Below are 20,232 nucleotides of genomic sequence, written 5' to 3'. Positions count from 1 at the left end.
TTGGAAGTCAATAAAAGTGCTAATTTTCAACAACAATTATTCAATGACCGAGAGCTAAAATAGATTTGGGGTGTCATGGATACAGGGGTGTATCTACTGCCAATAATTTTACTATAATTTTACTTAAAGATTCTAGTTACTGTTACGTTTGAAAGCACGGATAAAACATCCCCATTTCTTGCAATTTATATGGCTATTCTAGTTTGAAAATACAACCTGCCGTTAGATCGAGTGCTGTCTGATATGTTTCACATGAATTGTTAAGCTGTTCGTTACACATTGATTTTGACTGCGGATTACTCCGGTTTCCTCATCAAAGTAAATAGCTCAAAATCGGTGTTACCGGCAAACAAGGGATGCTTACTCCCTCTAGACACCTGATCCCGTCTCTTAAATGTTTTAGGGCCCGTGTTTGCCAAGCTCTTAATTTTTGTATTCATTATTGGATTTATGAGATTGATTGCTGTTCGTTATCTTCACCTTTATAGGAGTTATGAGATTGATCACTGTTCGTTTTCTTCACCTTTACAGGAGTTATGAGATTGATCACTGTTCGCTATCTTCACCTTTCATTGATCACTGTTTGTTATCTTCACCTTTCATTGATCAATGTTTGTTATCTTCACCTTTCATTGATCACTGTTCGTTATCTTCACCTTTGATTGATTACTGTTTGTTATCTTCACTTGTTATATGGGAAAGGAATGAGTACTTTATACTTCAATAATATATATCAAACTGAAATAAAGTTGGTTTTCAAACTGGTTCAAAACCGTAGTTTGAAACAAAATGCTTTACAGTAATTTCATTGTGATCAGGGACAACAATCATATACATCATGCCAACGAGTTTAGAAGCTTTACGAGAATTGTCCTCTGTTACAATTGATAAGAATGTGAAGTTCTACGAATGCTTTGCATTGAAGAAAACATTTTTTGTAGATAACATTCATGCTAATCGGATATGTAATGAATGTATATATGATATCCGACAAGGAAACGTGAGATTTGTAGTTTCCATTACACGGAAAATCTTGCTGTGTCATCTGAAAACATATTTTGGTGGTATGTGATTAAAATAGTGCCGACAAAAATAAAAAGGGAAAAAAATAGCTAAACAACAGTTTACCATCACTCTAAACGGCATGGCATCGGCGTCCTCGCGAAATCAACTGTTAAATAATGCGCGTGAAGAAGCAGAAAAAAGTAAGTCGTCTTCTTGTATATTCATTGAATGGCTTAATTGTTAAAATCTTTAGGTTAGATAAACGGGTTACATATTGTACGATGTAGATACTTCGAAGAATTATGGTGACACCTCCATATGAGTAAAAAATTCTCGAGACGGACATTAAACAACGTACAATCAATCAATCTAAGGATGGTATAAATTTTACAAGAGGTTTACAATTACGCTCCTGTCAAATCATATCATACTATACAAAATGAAAAAAAAAATGTTAATGTTGATTATGCATTGGAAAAATGTTTAAGGATGTAATTGAATAGTATATATTACCTTAACCTGAATAACATATCAAAATTACTTATGTAACAAACTTACATTTTCGTATGAATTATCAAATATTTCCTAATTTTTATCGAAATGGACAGGTACATATTATAACTTCATTTGCACTTTTAATAAGAAATATGGATACACATTAGAGCACCATGAATCTGTTTTAATTGCTGCAAATGCTCATTGGCGACTATTTTGTAGACCGACAAAGTCTTATCCAATATGGCGCCACATGTGCAAATTACGTCACAACCGTCTTCTTGCTCGATACGTCAACTAGTATGTCGGGTGAAGGTCTGGAACAAATGAAAAAGTCATTCAAGGACATCATAAATGGTACAGTTCAAAGATAAATAACACACAAATGCACTTTTGCAAGGGGAAATATTTCTTGCTACGGTCGTGTAGATATTTTTTCTTGCATGAATTTGCAAATCTGTTTTCCTAATCAAATAAATATTCTCTCAGAGTTTTCAAAGCACCCGTCAATAGCAGAAAATGTTTCAGTGATAACTTTTGGTGAAGAAGTAAAGATTCGTCACTACTACTCCAATGATTACGGATCAATTACCAGATGTGTCGGTAAGAGCATGTGTTAACCACATTGTTTCTCAAATACTCAAAAGGCATTAACAATGAAAAAAGAGCAGTCAATTTGTTTTCTATTTACTGTAGATGATTTAGAATGCAGTGGAGGTAGCCCATTAGAAGCGGGAATAATTATGTGTTTATCGGGAATATGGTCAGGTACATTTGTACGTACAATGTAATTATTCAGAATAGTTAATTTCAGAAAGCGTTATATATGCGATATAATGGTTTTGTAGCCCCTTACTGCAATATGGGACCCTTTCACGTCAGAACAAGAATAGTCATAATCACCGATGGCATACCGACACAGTATGATACAAGGAAATACTTAGAAATATATGAATCCCACGGCTGCAATGAGGTACTATATCACTAAGGGAAAAAAAATGTATGAAATAATGTGATTCATATATACGACTTAAAGCCGTCATGCATTATCATCTATTGGCGGTTACATGATCTACGAGTACTTCCACATTAAAATGAGCAGAAAATATAGCATTTTATTATTCTACCAACATACATACTATTCAAATAAATACAGTTTCCTAAACTGTCATTGGCAATATATAACTGTCAAACAGAAAAATAAAGGTTTTCCCCAGTAACAATCATATTCTTTGAAATGTAATTGATGGAAATATTTGACGAATCGAGCAGGCTCCAAATAAGTACTCCATTATATCAAATAGATTAAACAAAGAAGTGTAGAAACAGAGAATGAAACAAAAAAAACATGATTATGTGAGTTTCAATAAAAATCCGACATAAAAAAAGAGCAACCAAGATCGCATTCCCAGTAAATCATTTCCAGACTATATTTGTCATAGGAGCTTATCATTCAACTATCTTATGCATTGTACATAGAAATGAAGCGATGACCCTCATCATCACAACACTTTCAAATTATATATTTTTTACTTCTTGTATAAATTATTACTTTTGTACTTTTGATTTAAGACTACTGCTTCAGTGATTGACATTGTAAGACAGATTGGAAGACTTAATCCCATCTTTTGCATTCCTGTCGGAAGCAATCCGGATATTGTGAGTATCTAAGAGTCATTCTCAATAAGCATCAAACGATGTCGAAAATGGGAAGTGAAATGTCACAGATTTGACTCTATGTAGTAGGTATTTATATACATGTATCATGCAAGGTGAAGATAACGAACAGTGATCAATCTCATAACTCCTACAAGCAATACAAAATAGATAGTTGGGCAAACACGGACCCTTGGACACACCAGAGGTGGGATCCGGTGCCTAGGAGGAGTAAGCATCCCCTGTTGACCGGTCACACCCGCCGTGAGCCCCATATCCTGATCAGGTAAACGGAGTTACCCGCAGTCAAAATCAGTGTGCCAAGAACGGCTTAACAATCGGTATGAAACACGTCAGACAGCATTTGACCCAATGCGAGGTTGTATTGACGAACTAGATCGTTATAACGACCATAGGATTTGCGAAATGCTGACTTCAATCGAGACTGTTGAAATCCCTGTACCATCAACTTGTTTGTCAGTAGCTTACCTCGATTTAAAAACTGACTATACCCAGAACAAGCTCTTGCATATCGAATCAGTTGAGATATATAAACACCATATGCAGGTGATAATGGAATATTGCTACATAAATGTGGGAAGTTGACGATGGAGAAGCTGAAATCATCCCGTTTGTCATACAGTTGAGTTGTCAGTTTGCCGTTAATGTCTACTTTCAATAAAATATCTAAGTATGAAGCAGAAGTGGACGACTCTGTGGTGTCCTTTATTTCAAGCTCACAGGGATATATCAAATCGACATATGAATGAAAGCTATCACTGTTAATAGACAAAACGTCATCGATATATCTAAAAGTCGAATTGAAGGTCACAGCGAGAGATTTTTTCTTCTCACGTAGAAGTTTTTAAATAAATTCTGCTTCATATGAATATAAAAACAGGTCAGCTAACAAAGGAGCACAATTCGTGCCCATGGGAATTCCAACAGACTGTTGGAAGACCTGATCACCAAAGACCACGAAGATATTGTCAATGAGGAACTCTAGCATATTTTTTATTTCAACTTCAGAGTAATTGTGCGTGGAATCAGAGTGGTGTTTAACAAAGTAAGTTTTTGAATGACTGATCACTAGATATGAATATTTCCGTTTTCCGTTTTTGTTGAAGAAGCAACTGTCTATGATGTCAAAAAGTCTAGTCTTTAATTTATCGTGAGGAATGGTCGTGTATAGTGTTGAAAAGTCATAGGTTTTAATGCTATTGATTTGGGAAAAATTCTGTGATTTTAAGTTTACTAAAAGTTCTTTAGAATTTTTTAGAATCCACATTTGATTAACACCACTTCTGGCATATGTAGTCGCACAGTAAGTTTGAAGTTTCTCCTTCACAGCTGTTAACATTTTCGTGAGGAGCAAAGATAGGGGCTTGGTAGAGCACTTACTGGATCCAGCAATGTATCTTTGTTTGTAAGGGTTTTTATGTAATTTAGGAATCCAGTATAGGTACGGTAACTCATATTCATTCGACCCATTGACTGGAATATTAAATGTGTCTAAAACTGAATCATGGTTTTGAAGAATTTCGTCTTTTGAAAGGGGAGTTGGAGTATAAGTATGATTACCAAAAGTGGAATTAATGCCAAGTTCGTTTAAAATACAGTTGTAATAATAAGCCTTACAAACAAAGACAACGTTGTTACTAGCTTTGTCAGCTGGAACCAAAACATATTCCTCATGTAACCTATCTAATTCTTTTATCACTTCTGGTTTACTAAGCACAGAAGGATAGATGGTACGTACTGTTGTTTTCATGTGTCTAATGCGGGGTTTTAATATCCCTCTTATGTAATTGGAATATTAAAATTTAAAGCTAGATCTTGAACTTGACCCTCTGTTGCATTTCCAAGTTAAATTGATATTGATGATTGCACTAACGAAAAGACTATTGTTGTAAGTAGTTTCTTGGTTAGACAACATATAACAGAAGAGTGTAAATCAAATGTGGATCCCAATTTAAACAAAAAGAACTTGTAAAAAAGAACCCTAACCTTAACCCAGTAAATTTGAAATCACAGAACTTTTCTCACATCAACAACACCAACCTGTATGACTTTGCAACACTTTACGCGACCTTTCTTCACGATAAATCAAATACTAGAATCATCACAGACAACTGCTTCTTCAAAATCATTTGAAAAGGAAAATATTCATATCTAATGGTCAGTATTGCAAAAAATTATCTTGCTAAACGCCACTTTGATTATACGCATCAGTTTCGGATTTCAAACATTTCGGTTGAGCATCACTGAAGAGACATTATTTGTCGAAATGCGCATCTGGTGCATCAAAATTGGTACCGTATAAGTTTTACATCAGTACTTCGAAGTTGAAATTAAAGAAGATGCCATATTTCCTCATTGGTAATATGAAAGGTTAAGATAACAAGCAGTGATCAACCTGATCCCGCCTCTGATATATCCAGGGGTCCGTGTTTGCCCAACTCTCTATTTTGTATTGCTTATGAGAGTTATGACATTGATCACTGTTCGTTATTTCCACCCTTCATAAGGAAGAAAAAATAAAAAATTGGACAAACACGGACCCTGGATATACCAGAAGTGGGCTCTGGTGCCTAGGAGGAGTAAGCATTCCCTGTCAACCGTTGACATCCGTCGTGAGCCCTATGTCTTGATTAGGTAATCAGAGTAATCCATTGAAAGCATTATACCAATAACGGCCTAACAATCAGCTCAACTTTATGACAAACGGGATAACTTCAGCTTGTTCATTATCATTTCCCCATATTCATATAAAAATATTCCATCATCACCTGCATATGATGTTTATGCCTCTCAACTGATTCGAAACGCAATAGCTTGTTCTGCGTATGGTCAGTTTTTAAATCGAGACAGGCTAATGACAAAGAAGTGGAGGATACAGAGGTTTCATTAGGTTCGTGTGAAGTGATCATTTCGCAAATTCTATGGTCGTTATAACGATCTAGTGTGCCAAAACAACCTGCGATTTTGTCAAATGCTGTCTGGCGTGTTTCATATCAATTGCTAATCCGATCTTTATCATTTTGATACTTCGTTTACCTGATCGAGATATAGTGTTCACGGCGGGTATGACCGGTCGATAGGGGATGCTTACTCCTTTTAGGCATGTGAATCCACTTCTGTATGTCTAGGAGTCCATGATCGTGCAACTCTTACTTTTGTATTCCTTATAGGAGTTAGGAGATTAATTGTAGTTCGTAATCTTCACCTTTTCACTTAGATGTATGTAACATGCTACGATAATTGAGATATATATACTTACTGTTTTGTGATTTAATGGAACGGGGTAAAACAAATAACCCATGGATCGGAACTGGGATAATAGTAGAATACGTTTTAAGCCAACTTTTCAACTCTGTTTTGGTTAATCTTCTGTAATTTCCATACAAGTTTTATCTTCACGTTTACAGCGGTACACATCGACATAATTCTACTGATACATCATCATTCATGTACATCAAGAGCACATCGACAAACACTTACATGGTTAAAAGTCAGTTGATTTAAAGACAAGCATCAGATCAACGTTATCTAAAACACCCTTACCCCTTCCCCTAAATTTTTTATGTCTTTTCAAGAAAAGGTAAACAGCATATCTTGGTCATAAATATACTGGTAATATGCATTGCAGTCAGAAGTAGAGGTAATCTACATATGTAGATGATGAAAAAGTTTTTTTTTCCAAATATACAAAGTATGTATTCTTAAGTGAAATAATACCACTGTCATGTCTTCAACGTGTTGATACACATTGATGGATGTAAGAACAATTTACAAGTGCCTGCATTTATGCACAAATTTAAAACAATTTCGATGTTTTCAGACGAAATTTAAGGCATTTTATCAAATTAATAATCAAGTGAATCTTTGTTCAGAATTGATATAACATACACTGTAACTTTGTCAAATATTAACAATTGATAATGAATATACATACACTATGAAAAATCAACATTTACTGAAGTCCTCATCTTTATAAGGAAATGAACGTCATGTAGCAATGGAAACACGACTTAAAACGCATTTCTGAAATGAGTAAAGAATGCATACCATGGGTAATATTTCGTCCAAATCTATTATGACCAATTTTTGAAATACTTTGATGCTACAGCGACTCTTAACGAAATTGGATATATTTACATTTACTGATGTATTGTCATTTTGTCATTGTTATAAAACTTCCATATTTATTTATCCGTGATTTCCAATTCAATTATTACAAGAATAAACTAACAATATGTACCAGCACGTATCTATCCGCAGGAACAACAAAAAACCAAAAATAGAAATTAAACAGCCAAACACAAACACCAGATATAAATGTTAGTTTTATGGTGTTACGTTGCTTTAATCTTTTTAAAATTCATATACACAGAATACAAACCAGACTTCTGACCATCGATGAAATAGATAATGGCAATCATGAAAAATATCTGTTTTAAAAGTGTTTGTTTTTTAATATCGAAGTGTTTTCTTGGAACCGTTGCCATGGAATCAAGCGGTGGAAAGATTATATTGAAACAAAAGGCTCAGCAGTTTGGAAGATATGCAATAAATATGGTAAGAATGAATATGAATTTTCATTTAAGAAATGTAGATATAATAATAATGTGTAATGAAATATTTTCTACCTGGGGAAAATTATATGATTTTTATTTGACTCTTTACGGATATGTTAATACGATATGTGAAACGAGAGAATGACAAAAAAATCCCTCAAACAAAACCTAAAAAAGCAATTCATTAACAAGGTTTGAAAAACCTTCATATCAAAGACAAATCTAACTTCTAGAATAGTATACCTTGCTTAATGTCAGCGAGATTCATCTTCGCTTGATATTTGGACTGACGCCTCTTCTGAATCTGACCAGTGTCACAGAAAGGGATTCGGGAAATCTTGCCTGAACTTCGGCTGCTTCTTGCAATTAAATTGGCTTAAATTGAATTTCTCGTCCGCTTCAACTTATTATTAATACCCATCACTATGGAACTTCAGTAAAGAACTTTCTAAAGACGCTTTCAAAAAAGTTGGTTAAGAATTACAATTTCTTTTTATTTGTTTTGATTTTCATGCTTAAATGCTTTGTTTAAAGTAACATTCAATCAGAAAGTTCTCTACCTCTATGCACATTTTGTGGTACTAAATGAGAGTACAAACTATTATAAAATAGACTATTGAAACTTTTCAGAGTTGACAATGTATGAAATTAAATGTAATTTGAATCTGATAAATCTAAAACAAAAATCATGAATATATATTTCTTGTATAGAAGATATTGTTAATTTTTATGAATAAAAAGTTGGGATTCTTCATGAATAAGAACATTTGGAAGGGAATATAGTATCGCCATACTTCTTTTAGATGCTGTTGTAACTCCCATGGGCACGAATTGCGTTCCTTCGTTAGTTGACCTGTTCTTATATTCTTATGAAGCAGAATTTATTCAAAAACGTCTAAGTGAGAAGAAAAAATCTCTTGCTGTGGCCTTCATTGTGGCATTTAGATATATCAACGACGTTTTATCTGTTTACAATAATAATTTTCATTCATATGTCGATTCAATGTATCCCTGTGGCCTCGAGGTAGGAGGCACGGCTGGGTCATCCGCTTCTGGTTCGCACTTCGATATTTTATTGAAAATAGATATTGACGCCAAACTAACAGCTCGACTTTGTGATAGGTGGGATAGTTTCGCCTTCTCCATCGTCGACTTCCCGTGTTTGTGTGATAATGTTCTATTATCTCCTGCGTGTGGTGTTTGTGGCTCTCAGCTGATTCGATGCGCGAGGACTTGTTCTGCGTGTGGTCAGTTTTTAAATCGAGGCAGGCTACTGACAAACAAGTTAATGGTGCAGGGGTTTCGGCAGCCTCGTTTGGGGTCAGCTTTTCGCAAATTCTGTGGTCGTTGTGGAGGTCTGGTTTGCCGGTGCAGCCTGTCGTTGGGTTGGGTGATGTCTGGCGTTTTTGTGCCGGTTGTTTAGCCGTTCTTGGCGCACTGATTTTGACTGCGGGTGGTTTTGTTTGTCTGATCAAGATATAGGGCTCACGGTGGGTGTGACTGGTCCACGGGGGATGTTTACTCCTCCTGGACAATTCAGGGATCTGTAATTGCCCAACTCTCTATTTTGAATTGCTTATAGGAGTTATGAGATTGATCACTGTTCTTTATCTTAACCTTTCATGCAACATTGCTGGAATAGATGTGAATGTCGTTGGAATGACTTCAACGTTGGTCTGAATAACCTTGAAATTTACTTCATGCTACTGTTTTTGAAACAAATGTTGTTTTAAGGCTGGCAAAGAGAAATAAAATGCATATGCAAATTTCAATTGAAAGATTTACTTTTAATGAGGAAATTAAAACAAAAATGATTTCAATCTTCTAGCCCAAAATACGCTGATAATTGCAATATCAAAACGTTTAAAGTAATCATGTATCATTATTTCTCACATTATCACCAGTGTGAGATCGACTTCACTCATGTGAATCAGCCATGTGAGATTTTTCTATCTCACACTGTTGTGGCGTCATTTGATTTTGACGTCATATATTTTCTTTGATTTACGGTATGGTATCTGGTGAGGATTTGCGTTATACGGTAAAGTAAGATAATTTTCAGTGTTTTCTTTAAATTTTAATGTGATATAGTTTTCTGCTGGGCAACATTGGATTTAGTTTTGTTTAAATACGGATGTATATTTAATTGCTGGGATAACATTTAGAAATTCATTAAAAAATTAAGGATTATCTCCCTCATGCATATCTCTTATCCTTGGACGAATTTGGCTCCAGTTTTGGCACTCTAGTTTTCCTTTTAGCTCTTACAAGTGTATTGTTATTGCGAATTTCCAAAAAATTTCGGCTTGAGCATTACTACAGAGACATTATTTGTCAAAATGCGCATCTGGTGCATCAAAATTGCTACCTATAAGTTTTCCATTACACTAACAGTGTAGACCATGTTTGGGTAGTCTCTTTCTGCCCGTCTAATTAGATTTTGCATTGATGTTCAAATGAGGATTTAACTTTTTGCACTAAACTGTAGGCAACATTTGAGAAAAAACAATCCTTCATTATTTGATCGTGTGGGATAGGGAAATTCCACCCCTGGAACAAGATCTGCTGTCTAGGACTCGTCAAAGCCTGGTACTAGACTGTGAATCTTGTCCCCTCGGTGGAATTTCTCTATACTACACTCGTCTTAATAAAAGATCCTATTCATCTTTAAAATGTATCACAAACATTATATGAGGCATTCAGATGGATTTCTAGTTACATATGAAAGTTCTGAGGATACAACAATACATTATATCCTAAAAATTGTCTAGATTGATTGGTTTTATGAATACAATAACTCTATCCGTTTAGATGTTGGCATCGACCGCTATACAAAGAATTCCAGACGAATGTCAATTTTCAAGAGAAGCGATAAAATTGGAAGTGTCCCGTCTGCAAAGCGTATCTGAGGAGGATTTGGTGCGTTACAATTATCTACCTTTCGATAAATGAGACAATGCAGCTTATAGCAGATACTGCAACATCTTCAAAAATGTGTTTTATAGCAGAAATCATAGGTCGTCTTTATTTAAAACTGTGTATCGAAATCATACGTAACACTTTATGTTACGTATGTACGTTTATTTGTAATTACAACTATCATATGCCGGTACATTTATTTGTAAATACACGTAGTAATACGCTGGAAAGTACATGTAAACGTTGACCTTCAAATGCTTACTCCTCCTATGCACCTGATCCCATCTCTGGTGTGTCCAGGGGTCCGTGTTTGCCCAACTATCTATATTGTATTATTTATAGGAGTTATGAAATTGATCACTGTTCGTTATCTTCACTTTTGTAAATACAAGGAATCGTATGCTGCTCCATTTATTCGTTATTACGTGCAGTTATATGCAGGTGCGAATACACACAGTCATACGCATGAATATATATTTGAAAATATTTTCATTTCCAATGTTTTTGCCTTTGATATCTTTACCAACTGCAATGATAGTCATCTCCACCTGAATGTGGTGCAGTTGTGAACAACGGGCGCATGAATCTTGAAAAATATAGTCTGTCTATTTTAACGGCTGGGATTTCAGACTGAGTTGAAAGTAGAATGTAAATATAAGAAATAAATATCATGTTTTGAATATACATGAAAGTATGAACTGCAATGCTTGGTGTCGGCATAAAAGGTGAAGATAACGAACAGTGATCAATGTAAGGTGAAGATAACGAACAGTGATCAATCTCATAACTCCTATAAGCAATACAAAATAGATAGTTGGGCAAACACGGACCCCTGTACACACCAGAGGTGGGATCAGGTGTCTAGGAGGAGTAAGCTAACGCGCTTCATGATTAATGCTGGCGTGAAACATCGCAGTTCATACTGTTTTGTATTTTCCAAAATGATATTTATTTCTTATCTATATGCAGTCATATTCGTACACTTTTGAAATGTCTATCAATCATTTGATTTAGGATGACATCTGTGAAATTATTGAGAATAGAGATGCATACAGATCGCTTATGGAGTTGAGAGAAGAAGATGAACGTGAGCTTGAAAAAGAATATGAAGAAAGATATGCAGATATGCCTTGCGTTGGAACACGAGTCCGAAGAGGCCCTGATTGGACATGGAAAAATCAAGATGGACATGGCGCAGGAACCGTCGTTGGGCATTCGCAAAGAGGTATTGATCGCGTTGTATAAAACAAGTATGGTCATAGCAATCAGAGGCCAGTCATCGTTACGCATAAATTATAATTGCAGAGAAAAGGAATAAAAAGCTAAAAATTATGCGTCTTTTGATTCAGTGAATTGAACCTTAGACAGAACGAAAATTAAGTTCTATCTTTCAACTGAAATGAAATACACTTCATAATAATAATGGTGCTAAATGAAGACAATGCACTTTCGTATATCGAAAATATGATAATTATGTAAAGAGTTAAAGTTTTTAAAACCCATTTTTAGAAATGATATGTTGTGATGTTATTCATAATTCAGGTAAGAATGGAAAGAAATGCGAAATTATTTTTATGAGCATTGATTGTCGTTTGTTTGAACATTGTGTGACGTATTTTATACAAACTAAATTTGACGACGGATTACTCCGTTTACCTGATCAAGATATAGGGTTCATGATGGGTGTGACCGGTCAACAGAGGATACTTACTCCTCCTAGGTACATGTAACTGATGGCAGCTCTTGTGTTTACAAAAGTCCGTTTGTACCTTTCAGTTAATTTTGAATTCTTTTTATGAGGAATGCGATTGACAACTATGCACTATCTTCATTTTTTCTTTGTAGTTGGCTGGATCAGGGTTGAATGGGACACGGGTCTTGAGTTACCTTACAGGTATGGTAATAATGGTCTCTTTACTGAATATGACATTGAACCATATGACGAGCCTAGAATATTGGAAGACCAACCCATTGCCGTCGGATGTCTTGTAAGGAGAGGTAACACCATATAAAGTTAACAATTCCTTGCACAAACTCCTTTTTAGATTGATTGTATCTTGTTTAACGTTCCTCTCGAGAATATTTCACTCATATGGAGACGTCACCATTGCCGGTGAAGGGCTGCAAATTTTAGGCCTATGCTCGGTGCTTATGTCCATTGAGCAGGGAGGGATCTTTATCGCGCCACACCTGCTGTAAATTGGGACCTCGGTTTTTGCGGTCTCATCCGAAGGACCGCCGCATTTAGTCGCCTCTTACGACAAGCAAGGGGTACTGGGGACCTATTCTAACTTAGATCCCCACGGGATTCCTTTTTACATTAAACATTAATACACAGATATAATATGAGAATGGTTCAGCATTAAAAGCAAATTATCAAATGTTAAACGAATGTGTTTTATTGCATCAATTAGGCCGTGACTGGAAGTGGGGAGATCAGGATGGAGGAGAAGGTCAGATTGGAACAGTGTATCGTCTTAAAACACTTACAGAGATATATGTAAGCACAGAAGGTTTTACAAGAAATATCTTTCAAAGGAATTCAATAATATCAATTTATAAAAGTAGTTAGACTGTTATGTTTTTCAATTTTTTTTTATAGGTTCGATGGCCCAATGGGAACAAGAGCAATTACAGATTTGGGTATAAACAGAAATTTGACGTAGAGCTATGGTAGGTTATAATCTTTAGGTATCAAAAATACGATCCGCAATTAGATTAATGGTTTACAGAGCGAGATCTGCTATAATTATGGTGTGAAATGACACATCAAATTCTAAAGTATGATTTTAAAAGTTTCGGTTAGATAACTAAACAATACTACCCATATGCTGAATACAGATGTTGACTTCAGCAGAGCTGCCATACATATCCTGGTGACGTTAGCTTTCGACGTGACTCTTAATGTTTTGAAAACATCAAGAGGCCATACATTTTATTTTTAGAAAAGATAAAGAGGCCCTACAAATGAGTAAAAGTCCATGTGCATGTTGGTTACAAACTGAGGTGTTAATGATTTACGTAGAAAGATCTACCGTATGCGAAATCCTTTTAAACGAAAAGTGCTGGGGGCAAGAATATGTAAAAACATGTACTAAAATATGCTATAGTTTAAGAACATATTGACATTCATCAGCAAACTACCTCTGTCGGTGGCATTTCTATAAATACTATAGCATTAATATAATGGTCAGCAGTTGTTCACAGTACTTATCAACGATCGCGATTGCTCAGTTCACTTCGTAGCCGGAAGGTCTTGGGTTGGAACATCACACGTGACATAGCGGCATTACGACATCAACATGGGTAGTGATTGATTCGCCAAATGCTCGGCATGTAGAAGAGACAACCACGGGTCTTTCTTATATGACCTTCATAACGGATGCCCTATGTTGCGACAGGCGCTGTCACGTTACATAATCCTCATTGCCACGGCTCTGAACGCTAAGTATACATGTAGGTCTAAATGTGTGGTACTTCACCGATTGTTGGTTAAAACTTCTCGACGGGACGTAAAACAATCAATCAATCAATCAGATATACTGGTATATTTAGAATGTCTATCCAAAATTATTACAGGTTACAGAAGATACAAATGAACAACGTTTTGCACTTTACACACAATGTGATTGATATATCATACGGAAACCTTCATCAAAAAATTGAAAACATATCACACCGAAGAGAAATAAGATGCAGTGAAACCTGTTTAATTCGGCATGCACTGGGGAACATATTTTTGTCAGAATAAACAGTGTAAAAAAGAATAAAAGTATGACGTTGATATTAATGAAAATAAGAGTCGGAATGCCCATTGAAACGGATTACACAGGTGTCGGATTAGATATTAAATATATTAGATACACATTTCTGGTGTGTCCAGGGGTCCGTGTTTGCCCACCTATCTATTTTGTATTGCTTTTAGGAGTTATGAGATTAATCATCGTTCGTTATCTTCACCTTGCACAGTGTTTACTGAATAATCATTGGGGTAGCATTTAAAAAGGAACTTTATACTTTACAAAAATTCAGTTTATTGAGAGTGATAGTACATGTAGATAAGGAAATTATGATATCTTCTCCGTCATACGACATGCGTTTTCATTGTGACGTCATAATGGGTGAAGCGTAGTGAGGTACATTTATATACGACCTAGTTAGTTTTATTGGGAAACCTCTAGTGATAGAAGCTCTGTCAATTTAAAAGAATATTGTTATACTACCATGCTTAATGTAATACAAATTTTTACTGAAGCGATCCATTCGACCCAGATGTAGCAGATTCCTTGAAAAAGCAGACAGAAGGAAAGACAGCAGGCCCGAGTTCATGCGAAGACAAAATATCTGGTAAAATAATTTTGTTTGCATAATTTATGCGCATGAACATGCCACAATAATTACATCACAATTACTTAATTATTTCTCTTCACCAATGACCATAAACAGGATTTCATACATATACTTTTCATGGAGGTGCAAAAAAAATTCAATGTAAACATGATTAATGTTACCGGTCAGGTATTTTGTTTATGTCTATCGCAGGCCTCTACAGAACAACAACATTAAGTTATATCGACTTCCATTGTCCCTGTCTCATTCTATCAATTCCATTAAACCACTGTCCTTTATTTGTCTACCATAAAACTATATTTGAAGATTCGTGATTTTATTCTAGGTCATGGTAATGCTAGAAAGGCCGTTGTGACGTATTTTCGAAACGATTCAATTTCATATAATTCTAATTCAAAAGAGTCAGTTTTGGAGCCACCTGGAAAGAAGTCAGATATTGCAACAATTATGAATAAACAAACAGGAATATCTGACCATTCCAGTGATACTCGCAGTTATAGGATTTGGCAGTGGAGAGGACAAAATGGTGTATGGAATGAATTTACAAAAGAAGCAAATAAGACCATAGAAAGTTTTAATTCAAAGCCCACAATGGCAACTTGTATTATTGATCTCAACGGGCATCTGTAAGTTTGAATGTTTAACGCACATTTTTAAATATCCGATAATAACGATAATGGGCATTATAAAATGCAATATCAACGGGAATTATATGGGTTTGTAATAATTAGAAGCAGACTATATTATTGTTTTCACGTAATGAAGTATAGTAAATATTCAATTCGCTTTACAGGTGCAGAATTCATCTTAAAAAGAAAAAAATGGTGAATACGATTACCAAGGAAGTTACAGATATTAGATTAAAAGATGAAGATATTCCCTCGAATTTCTGAATTTAGATATTGTACCAAATCATTTGCAGGACCTTTATTTTTGTTATGTTTTGTGGTTTTGTCGCTCTTATTCTGAATATTACATTAAATACATATGTAAAAACTATCCTCAGAAGTTTAGTTACTGCTGATATAACCGTTCGTAGTTTTGAGATAAAAAAAAGATCCCCCAAAGGTACATTTGAATAAAAATACTCGTGAAACATTACCCTGATTCTACGAACAGGTGCTCTGAAGTTGATATTAATTAGATACTGGAGTTCCTCATTGACAATATCTATGGCGCCTTTGGTGATCATATAAGAATTCCCATGGGCACAATTTGTGTTGTATCATTAATTGATCTGATTCTGTATTCTTCAACATGGGTCTTTCAACAGTTTATTGGAATCCCAATCGGCACAAATTGTGTGCTATCATTAACTGTTCTGATTCTGTATTCTTCTAATTGAGAAGAAGAAATACCTTGTTGTGGCCTTTAATTCGGATCTTAGATATATGGACGACATTTATCCATTAGCAACACTCATTTTCATGCAAACTTGAAATAAAGGGCACCAGAGTATTTCACACCTGGTTCATATTTTGATAATTTATTCAACGTAGATGTCAACTTCAAACTAATAACACAACTTTATAACAAATGTGACGACTTCGGCTTCTCCATCGTCAGTTTCATATTCGTTTAGCAATATTCCATTATCACAATGCATTTGATGATTATGTTTGTCAAGTGATTCGATTTTCTCATATATCTGAGGAGGATATTTATCTAAAATTTAATACATTTTCACTAGACAGTCCTAGATAACTAAACCATGGGTCAAGACTTTCATAATTTAGGTAGAGGGCTTCATGGATATCATAACCATGATTTAGGTTTTCGTCACACATATGAAAGGAAAATGACAAATAGTGATTAATCTCATAACTCCTATAAGCAATACAAAATAGAGAATTGGGCAAACACGGACCCCTGGATATACCAGAGGTGGTATCAGGTGCCTAGGAGGAGTAGGCATCCCCTGTCGACTGGTCACACCCACCTTGAGAGTAAATAAGATTTTCTGTGGTTCAATACAGTTTCACCAGAGAGCCATGTTGCCCTCACCCTCGGTATAAACCCCTAATGCAACCATGATTTTCACAAATTAGGTACCGAAATTCATGAAAATTATATGCATTCATTTGATTTTTCTCACATTGAGAAAAGAAGAAGATTTTCTAAGATTTAAAATATCTTTATTTACCCCCTACCTAGACATTGAAGTCCTAATCAAAGGGTTATGCATTTCACAATTTTAGTAAATGGCTTCATGGACATAGTAATCATGCATTTTGGGTTTCCTCTTACATGTGTGAGAGTAAAGAAGATTGTTTGAAATTAGACATTTTATTTTGTAGTTTTGGCCTTAGCAATGAGGCCCCGGGGAGCTAAAATAATAAATTTTCCAGTACCTAAAGAAGTTTCACACCAAATATGGTTGGCCTCGTAGTTTTCAAGAAGTTGAAAATGTAAAATTGTTAACGGACAACGGGCGACGCACAAGTGACTCGGGTCACCTAAAAAGTATCGAGAAGTGCATGTAATTCATTATTGAATCTGAATAAGAATTTAGCATGTGACAGGTGAGGATAACGAACAGTGATCAATCTCATAACTTTTGTAAGGAATGCACAATAGCGAGTTGGGCAAACACGGACCTCTAGATATACCAGAGGTGGGATCACGTGCCTAGGAGGAGTAAGCATCGCTTGTCAACCGGTCACGCCTGCCCTGAGCACTATGTCTTTATCAGATAAGCGGAGTAATTAGTGCAAAACATATCTAAAATATTTTGGCAAGAAAATTCAATATTTACCACTGTGGTTTATCTTCATTACAGTACTTTCATAATCTTAAAACATCTAAATGGAAAGTAATTCAGTTTTGAATTTGAATAACATATTTTTTGATAAATTACGAATCCGAATTAATAGCGAACGAAGCTTGAGTCAGAAAGAGACACGGCGACCTCGCTCCAATGATTACACAATTGAGTCACGTGATTTGCTCTTCATCAGCTGAAAAATGATAGGGACTTCCTATAATGCTTCCAGAAAAATGTCGCTATCACTGCAGTATACTTCATTGACAACCCCCGCAGATAAAATAAATAGATAGTTTCGAAAGTACCATGAATGATTTTAAAGTCCAGACAATCTTTTCCATACTTTCGTACGTTTTGTTGTGGATAATTTCTTGGTTTGAAAGAGAGAAAAAAATCGCAGCTAATGATGACGTCACAATGCACTGTTTACATCAACCGCGTTATATAGTCCCTGCATTAAATGATTCCCAAAGTCGTGTTGCAAAATGTTGTAGGATTTTCGCTCGTCTCAACGGTCACACCGCAAAACACTATGTAAGGTAAATTTATTTACTAACAGCAAAATGACAGGACTTATCAGTAATATATAACATTCACAGTACTTTCCCTGGTAAGTAGTGATATCTACTTATGCATTATAAAGTGATAGCAAAAGTCAGTTCAGTGACAAAATGGAGAAATATCTTTTGTTTCCGGGGTCAGTGTTTGCTCTGTCCTTCATTTTGTATTCTTTATCGGATTTTTGAGATTGATCAATGTTCATTATCTTAACCTTTTTCTTTTTACGTAACAATTACGAAGAAAAAATTAGCACGACAGATATAGTGGACAATGTTACATGACTGTTGTTGTACTTTGATGAAGAGAAGTGTAAAAAGATATTGCAAACTCCAAGTGTTCAGAGAAAATTTATATCTTTTGTGAACTTGTAGGTTGTTCACATTCCGTGTAAAATGAACTGCCGTAGAAGGATGATTGAGCTGAATCATTCACCACTATACATTTCACGTACAAACTCACTTTTTATCCTTTTTGGAAAATTACTATCTGCAGATCATGGACTAGTAACAGACGATCTACAGTGCACGTCTAGTAACGGATGATCTATAGTTCATGACTAGTAACGAACGATCTACAGGTCATGTCTAGTAACGAACGATCTACAGTTCATGTCTAGTAACGGACGATATAAGTTCATGTCTAGTAACACACGATCTACAGTACATGTACACTGAGTGGCCAAAAGTATTGCAACAAACATGGCTGACGTCATCACAATTTTACTCGCTTCAAATTTTATTTTTATTGCTGACGCTTAACAAAGTAAGCTTGGGTCGTGATGTCAGGTATGCGAATTAACTAGGGTACGAATTATATGGGGAACCGTTTGTAATTCAAAGTAGCAGACGATTTCCGGTAAGGTATCGAATGAAAACAATGTCGAAGAATGAGAGAGAATTGTCAAAGGATCTAAAGGAAAGGATTGTAATTCTAAATTCAAAGGGATTTAATGACAACAAAATTAGTGAATCATTGGAAATCCATCGAAGCACTGTTGGACGAGTTTTGAAAACATTCCGTCAAAAAGAAAGTGTTAAAAACGATCCCCGGAGAGGAAGGCCCCGAGTGATAGATGAGAGGGGTGATCGGAAACTTTATCGCTTTCTGAAAACTAACAGAAGACAATTTCTTCAAGACATTACATCAACTTTTAATAGGAATGAAGGTACAAATGTGTCCATGAGAACTGTTCGTCGTAAGTTACACCAGGAAGGATACAGGAGGGGCAAAATTCAGAAAACGCTTACAATCGCTAAAGTAAACAAACAACGCCGAATTTTGTGGTGCCGAGGAAAAGACATTGGAAATCTGAACAGTGGTAGAAAGTTATTTTCTCAGACGAAACACAGGTAGTCATTGGACAAAATAACTCTGTAAGTTTGTGGAGAAAATCGTCCGAGAAGAGGAAACCTTACCGTCTGAACCAACGCAAAACGCCCGTGAGAGTAAGTTGTATGTTTTAGGGGTGTATTACCTATTATGGTATTGGTGTTCGTGTACCTGTTGATAGAAATCTAAACTCACCAAGGTATTTTGAATTACTGGATAATCACTTATGGCCCGTTGTTAGCAAAATTTTTGGAAATCAGCAATTTATTTTCCAAGACGATAATTCCACCCCCACTCCTCAAGACAGACCAATACTTGGAAATAAGAAACGGTATTCCAAAATTCAACTGGCCTGCACAGTCCCCGGACTTTAATGTCATTGAAAATGTCTGGCGTTGTATCAAAATCAAACTGTCCCGTGAGTTTGATGATATTAAAAACCGGGATGACCTAATGGCTACAGTGACAAAAATTTGGAATGACCTCTCTCAAACATATATCCGTAGCTTCCATGCTTCAAGACTACGACAAGTTATTATTCAGAAAGACTTTGCAACAAAATACTAGAAAAAGATG

General features: G+C 35.5%; 1 protein-coding gene across 1 annotated transcript; it reads left to right on the top strand.

The window, feature by feature from the left end:
- The first annotated feature begins 915 nt into the window (after nt 1–915).
- LOC125652129 (uncharacterized) lies at nt 916–16,002 on the top strand. Its single transcript, XM_048881107.1, has 15 exons — nt 916–1,205; nt 1,723–1,857; nt 1,990–2,103; nt 2,197–2,268; nt 2,349–2,473; nt 3,073–3,159; nt 7,642–7,734; nt 10,545–10,652; nt 11,667–11,877; nt 12,498–12,650; nt 13,067–13,152; nt 13,255–13,325; nt 14,908–14,999; nt 15,328–15,628; nt 15,796–16,002. Exons 1-15 carry the CDS (start codon nt 1,145–1,147, stop codon nt 15,893–15,895), a joined length of 1,809 nt encoding a protein of 602 aa, XP_048737064.1. The 5' UTR covers nt 916–1,144; the 3' UTR covers nt 15,896–16,002.
- The last annotated feature ends 4,230 nt before the right edge of the window (nt 16,003–20,232 follow it).

The sequence above is a fragment of the Ostrea edulis genome, chromosome 5 (genome assembly GCF_947568905.1).
Source record: "Ostrea edulis chromosome 5, xbOstEdul1.1, whole genome shotgun sequence".
In the NCBI taxonomy this organism is placed as follows: domain Eukaryota; kingdom Metazoa; phylum Mollusca; class Bivalvia; order Ostreida; family Ostreidae; genus Ostrea; species Ostrea edulis.
Note: the sequence above shows the minus strand (reverse complement) of the source record. Positions and strands in the feature narration are given on the sequence as shown.

Coding starts and splice junctions, on each gene's coding strand:
- LOC125652129 (XM_048881107.1), top strand. CDS start 1,145: ATGGCATCGGCGTCCTCGCGAAATCAACTGTTAAATAATGCGCGTGAA. Junction 13,153..13,254: donor AAACACTTACAGAGATATAT/GTAAGCACAGAA, acceptor TTTTTTTTATAG/GTTCGATGGCCCAATGGGAA. Junction 13,326..14,907: donor AAATTTGACGTAGAGCTATG/GTAGGTTATAAT, acceptor TTTTTACTGAAG/CGATCCATTCGACCCAGATG.